We start from the raw sequence: 6596 nt of genomic DNA, 5'->3' as shown, positions 1-6596 counted from the left end.
CCTCGACACACAGAAATTTGGTACATTTCAAAACCACTGAAAAACACAACAATCATTAATGCCTGTGAAAGTGTTTCAAGGTTTGACAGGTAAGAAGAATTGACAGTTTTTCATTAAATTGATAGGCAACTTCTTTCTTTTGTCTCTCTTTGCAGCTCTATTGTAGTCACATTAGTCACATCCTGCCTGGTCAGTGTTTACACGTTCTTACATGAAGATGATCACTAACAGGAAACATGGTCAGTGTAGGTTGTGCCTGTTTACATCTTGGTAAAGTAGAAGAGTTTGTCTGAAAGCTGCCTGCTGAATAGGCTGAAAAGAGAAGAAACACAGTTTGTGTAGGTGATGCTATTATCATATTGTTATATTATATTACTGTTGATGCTATTATTGCATTATATCTGTGGAGAGCTGTATTTAATTGTTTGAAATATGCAGCAGCTGTGGTATGAAGTGTGGTCACTGAATCGATGTTGATATTATCCTTAGTGTTCTGCAGCTTAAAGGTTGAGCTACACTTATGATAAATTTACACAAAAATAAAATTCATTATAAGTTTTCTTTGGATTTACAGTTGCCTGGATATTAAATGAAAGCTTCCTTTGCTACAATTTCCACTGATGTTTGTGGATGATTACTATTTACACTTATCACATGTAAGGAATCACTCGGACAGCTAAAAACTACACCAGCACACACTGAACAGTGAGGAAAGATGGAAGCTGTGCTTGGATTGATGATTATTCTACTGGGAGTTGCTCATGGTGAGTTTTTCAGCTTCTTAGATGCAAAACTTTTATAATGTCAAAATCTTATATATCAACAGTGTGTTTTGAAGCCATAGCATGTGTTAGTAAATTTGACTACTTGAAAACAGCCAAGGGATCGCTTGTCTTTTATTTGTTTATAAGTTCAGCTTATTTATAGTATGCACTTAAGGTAAAAACAAGCAGTGCTGAGTTAAAGTAGTCATGTTGGCAAATACAGATTTCCAACATGATGAATGTGTTCATCAGTTACAGTAGCTGTATGATGCAGTAGTGTTGAATCATATTTTTTTTTAACTGGAAAAAAATATAGCTGCAGATAAATGGAGAAATTGTTTACTCTGTGCATTTCTTTGTAGAATTTAGGCTGTTTTTCTTCATCCTTGCTGCACAAAACCAACTTCTGTCTGTAAAACTCTTATTAGTTTTTGTGGTTGAAATGGAAATACCTCATAATGGAATCTTTATACCTATTTTTGTCTTTTTCCCCCATCTAAGGATCTTTACTTTTTCAACTAAATGTTAAAACTTTAAATTAAAATTTCTTAAGGTACAAAAAGTAGCTTGGTTTATTTAAAATTTTATTGCCATGATTTCGTAGTTGTAGTTGTCATAGGTGACATATTATACACTGTTTACTTACCAAATTGCTTTAGTAGTACTCTATTTTCCGCACTATAAGGCGCATTTAAAATCGTAACATTTTCTCAAAAATCGGCAGTGCGCTTTATAATCCGGTGCGCCTTATGTATAAATTCTGGTTGTGCTTACTGACCTCGAACCAATTTTATGTGATAATCCATGCTCAAAAATCTGTCAAAAAGTTTTTTAGTACGACTTTGGTAAGCTACGAAGCCGCACTGTTGTCGGAGCATTATGGCTAACATAGTCAGGAGCCTTACGGCGTTATCTGGGTCCAAAACTCCGTCTGTTTCAAGTCCCAAAGTAAAATGAACACTGCGGCATCACTGGGAGTTAAAAACTTTCTAAATTCTTTCATCTTTAATAAAATGATCAGCATTGCTGCTTTACCAGGTGTAACAATTAAGTTCAAAATCCAGGCATCCATGAAAACAGAATTTATTAAATGTAATGGAGTTAGAAGTTACCGAGGAGTTAGCTTGCTAGTTTCCACCTAAACTTGATATAGCATGTTCTGACTGACAGATTTCGTAATCAAATTAAGACGTACAGCTCTGCTATCACTTCTGACATAAATGAAGACAGAAAACTAAACAGCAGTGACGTTTGTAATGTACACTATGTAAGCGGTATGTATAGACAAAGGCATGTCTTAATATTTGAATTCAGGTGTTTTCAGTTACATTTCCACAGGTATATTAAATCAAGCACCTAGCCATGCAGCCCACTTTTACAAACATTTGTGAAATAATACAAAGCTCTAAAGGACTCCATGAATTGATCAAATAATGAAATAATACAATAAATCAAAATTCAAAGGATAAAACTAGGGACAAAAATTTTATAAAAAATAAAATTAATTGCAAATAGCATTAATAAAAAGACGAAACATGAACATAGCTATCAAGTTTAAGCCTTTAATTTGACACTATTATAAACTCATAGTGTGTTTGTCTCATATGACTCTAATTACAGATGTAGGCCTGTCGCTGCTATTATTACAAAGAGTAATGATGTGAAACCTTTCAAGTATAAAACTAGGGACTGCTATCACTTCCAACATAGCTGAAGACAGAAAACTAAACAGCAGTGACTTTTGTAGGGTTACTGAAGTTGGGCTAGCTGGTATATAATGATTTGCTACATGATCGCTAGCGACACAGCTATGCTAGCGTAACATAAACACAGTGAAGCTAGAGGATGAATGCTAGCTTTTTTCCACTCGATAAAAGTTAACGTGAGGGTTCCCGATGGTCAGGGACAAATGCAATCGCATGGCAGGATGCTATAAACAGACCAAACTTCAGTCAGGAGAACAACTGATATAACCCATCCACAATACGAGGTTAGTCATTAATATACTGCAACAACACAGGAATAGAGCAGCTGCAAGAAGATTCAACATTCATGAATCAATGGTACGGAAGTGGAAGAAGCAAGAAGAATGAGTTGAGTAAAATTGACTTATCTGACGCTTATCTGATGCGCCTTATGTAATGAAAACAGACCCGTTCATGGACAGTGCACCTTATAATCCAGTGTGCCTTATGGTCTGAAAAATACGGTATATTTAGTTGTTAAGATATCTCTAAATTTTGGACTTTACTACTGTAACTTTGCAAGTTTGTTGCAAAGTTTGTAGTGACCGTATCCTGGAGCCTCTATTACCTGTGACATATAAGACACAATGCCAGGTATAATACCTTGTTTTTATACGTTATTACCAATTAACCCACTGTGAGTGAAATATTCAAAATTATTTTTTTCATTGCTTCAGTGATGCTTAATATTCTTTTTTGTTGGTTTTTTTTTCACAAAAATATTTTTGAATTTGCAGGTGTGGATACTTACTGTGATGGCAGACAGGATGGAGCTCAGTGTTATGGAGCTTTGGGAGGAACTGTGGACATCCAGCTGATGGACAGCACCTCAGAAATACCTAGATACCACTTGTTAAAGGATTCATCAAAAATATTGGATGTGAAACACAATAAGAGTCTTCATGATACCACAGAGAACAAATTTTTATTTTTTCCTAGTAATGGAACATTTAGGATCAGTAGCCTAAACAGGAATGACAGTGGTAAATATACCCTGCAAACCTTTGATTCAGATGGAAGAACATCAGATGAGTGGACTTTCAAGTTGATCTTTCAAGGTAATTTTGTCCATTTCAAGAAATGACTACAATGATTATATATAGTGCTTAACAAATGTATAAAAACACCAAACATTTTACACTTTATAGATATATACTTTATAGTATTTAAAATATAATTTGGATTAAAGGGCTAATAAATATTGGTGCATGAAAAATTATAGAAACATAAAAAATTGCTTTGCTAATCATCAATAATGTTTATTTAAGGCAGGTGTGGTATAAACTTTGCATTAGATGGTAGCGTAATAAATGTGTTAAGCCCTGTAAATTTAACATTATTTTTGGTAATCTACATAACATATCTTATATAATATATCTCATATTCTGTGTGGTATAGATGGTCCTTTACTTTACAACATAAACAGCTTGAGACAACTGTTGTTGTGATTTGTTGCTATTAATAAAATTAGATTAAATTAGATTGAATTTGTAAATTAAATGTAACTGTATTTTGTGGCTATAATTCTCTTCCTTATATACTATTTAGAATGAACAGTTCTGACATATAATATCAAAACTCATCTGTGTGTGTTTCTCTCAGCTCCTGTGTCCTCTGTCCTGCTGGTCTCTGAGTGTCTGTCCCAGGGAGAGATGAGGGTGTCCTGCTCCTCTGTGGGAGGGGACAGTCCTCAGTACAGCTGGACTCTGGATGGATGCACACTGACAGATGCTGAGCTTTTTTCTGGAAATAATAAGAGTAACAACATTATTCTGAAACAGCACGTCTCAGGACATCTGGTCTGCTCAGTGAGAAATCATGTCAATAGTGTCTTCAAAGAACAAAGGATATGTACTTGTGGTGAGTAAGAACATGATGCAAAAATATCTTTAGAGCTATGAGCTTTACATTTGTCATAAATTATTGAAACAGCAAATGAATTCCTCAGGATTCATTTTCATTAACTGCACTTTATCTGATGGGACACACATAACAAAGTGGGTGCTTGCAACCAAAAATACCCTGTGTATTAAACCAACAATGGGCCCTATAACAGTCTCTGAAACTGCTCTAGGTAAGGAATCAATCCTCTAGTAGTATCACTTACTCCAATGGTAACTCAGTTATACATAAGTGAACCCAGTCAAAGCTCTAATTTAATGTGATATTTGTGTCTCTGAACAGATAACTCCTTACTTTTATGTGGTTTGAGAGCAATCTTGGGAATTCTCTTATTAATTGGGATTTTCATCTACTTTGCTTGGAAGAAAAAGAAAACTGAAAAAGCTGCTGTCCCACAAACAATGGACTATCCAGACAACTCTGTTCTGATGGTTGAAATGACAACTTCTACTTCTTGCAACGCGTAGTGTCAACTTTCATCTGCCCGACATTTCACATCTCTGTGAGTGTGAAAATAGCACTTAGATGACACGTATCTCTTGTTTTTATTCACTAATCATGTTTTACATTTACACATCTTACACTGAATGACTATGAGAAGGTCTGAGTATCTTCTGCATTTGTATTCTGTGGAAACTAATATAACAAATGTTGTAATTGTAAGTAGAGTAGTCTTTTAATTTGACACATTTTTTGTCAAGCTTATGGTGGCCTAAAATCAAATTTTTACATAACTGCAAATAGAAATAATCAACCCACCAGAAACTACTGTTTGTACTAATCTGAATTTGAGCACTCTCAAACTATTTGCAAGTGGTTGAAATTAACAGCACTTACAGTGTACTTTTCTTTTGTTATTGCTACACTGTAACAATATATTTGTAGGACATGTTAATATTTATAGTGTGTATTAGATGATTTACAGACATAGTCACACAACTCAATAACAGTTGTGACTAAAAGACGATTGAATAATGTAGTCAATCATAACTGAATAATGTAAAAGGTACCATGGTCACCAGGTTTTTAAGTTCTCTTTAGCTTTGCACTTTTGAAAATCTTTGTTACATTATTCTGCATTGGTTTCATTTCTATGTTGTGAGGGGTTTACCTAAGGTTTTTCTTAGTGTTTTGTGATCTTGTTTCATCAGTTCTTTTGGTAGCATTTCAGTCTGGTTTATGTATTGCTGTGTTTTCCTACTTCCCTTGTGTATCTGCTGGTTCTGACTTTTCTGTATTTGTTTACCTTTCTGTCTTTGTGTCAAGCTCATATGTCGTAGTCTAGGTCTCAGTGTTAGTCATTTCCTGTTTTACTTTGATAGTCTGCCGTCCCTTGTGCTTTGTGTTCTGTTTTGTTTCTCTTATTTCATTAGCCTGGGATAAGTGTCAGCTGTACTCCCACCTCTTGCCTGTTCCCTCATCGTCCTGTATGTTCATATATGGCCTGAGTCTCATTTTGTTTTTTGTTCTGTTCTTCCTCTAAACAGTGTGCCTCTTGCTGTGTGTTCTGCGGTCCATGTGTCCATGTGTGTGAATGTGTGTGTGAATGGGTGGATGTCTGGATATGTAAAGCGCTTTGGGGTCCTTAGGGACTAGTAAAGCGCTATATAAATACAGGCCATTTACCATTTACCATTTACCATGTAAACCTAGTTCATTAGTTCCTGTTTCCACCTTGATTGAATTATTTTGTATTCTGTATTTTAGTTTTTGTTCGTTTAGCAATAAAGCTGTTTTGAGTTTAACTTCTGTCTTTGGGTCCTAACCTTCCTGCTACACAGCCAGTGACAAGTGACACAGGAAGCATGATGTTTAGAGTGTGAAACAATAGCACAGTGTGACTGTCCATATCTTATCAAGTTGTACAGTTTGAGAGCTTCTGCTTATAAGAAGATCTGTCTACTTGCTTTGCCATGTTTTCTAAAATTCAACCAGCAATTTTGTAAACTAAACATTTCAAAACCTTTGTTTTTAAATGGATACATGGACTGATACTGTGATGAGGTCAGAAACTGCAATAGATTTCAAACTTATATGACCACCATAAAACTGTTACCTGTTGAATAGGTCAGTACAAGAAAGAATCGATGATAAAGAGTATTTTTATTATTACAGCAAGTATAAAATACCCTAAAACACCTTTTAGTATCAAGAGCTGTTTATTTTGGGTTCCTCTAATACCTTT

At 35.0% G+C, this 6596-nt stretch overlaps 1 protein-coding gene across 3 annotated transcripts; it reads left to right on the top strand.

The window, feature by feature from the left end:
* The first annotated feature begins 245 nt into the window (after positions 1-245).
* LOC120441990 lies at positions 246-6145 on the top strand. Of its 3 annotated transcripts, none has more exons than XM_039617686.1 (6): positions 246-338; positions 575-764; positions 3247-3567; positions 4112-4369; positions 4458-4583; positions 4694-6145. In XM_039617686.1, the coding sequence occupies exons 2-6, from the start codon at positions 716-718 to the stop codon at positions 4876-4878; spliced, it is 939 nt and encodes a 312-aa protein (XP_039473620.1). In that variant the 5' UTR covers positions 246-338; positions 575-715; the 3' UTR covers positions 4879-6145. The 3 variants fall into 3 exon arrangements, with proteins under 3 accessions (XP_039473620.1, XP_039473626.1, XP_039473634.1); XM_039617692.1 differs by having other exon boundaries at positions 262-338; positions 662-764; XM_039617700.1 differs by lacking the exons at positions 246-338; positions 575-764 and adding an exon at positions 2726-2754.
* Positions 6146-6596: the final 451 nt, after the last annotated feature.

The sequence above is a fragment of the Oreochromis aureus genome, linkage group 2, assembly GCF_013358895.1.
Source record: "Oreochromis aureus strain Israel breed Guangdong linkage group 2, ZZ_aureus, whole genome shotgun sequence".
Classification (NCBI taxonomy): domain Eukaryota; kingdom Metazoa; phylum Chordata; class Actinopteri; order Cichliformes; family Cichlidae; genus Oreochromis; species Oreochromis aureus.
This window is presented reverse-complemented; position numbering and strand designations above follow the sequence as displayed.

Bases quoted from the DNA above. Each gene is read 5' to 3' on its own strand.
- LOC120441990 (XM_039617686.1), top strand. From the start codon at position 716: ATGGAAGCTGTGCTTGGATTGATGATTATTCTACTGGGAGTTGCTCAT. The intron at 3,568-4,111 runs GTAATTTTGTCC...TGTTTCTCTCAG, and splicing joins TTTCAAGTTGATCTTTCAAG to CTCCTGTGTCCTCTGTCCTG. The intron at 4,370-4,457 runs GTGAGTAAGAAC...TGAATTCCTCAG, and splicing joins ACAAAGGATATGTACTTGTG to GATTCATTTTCATTAACTGC.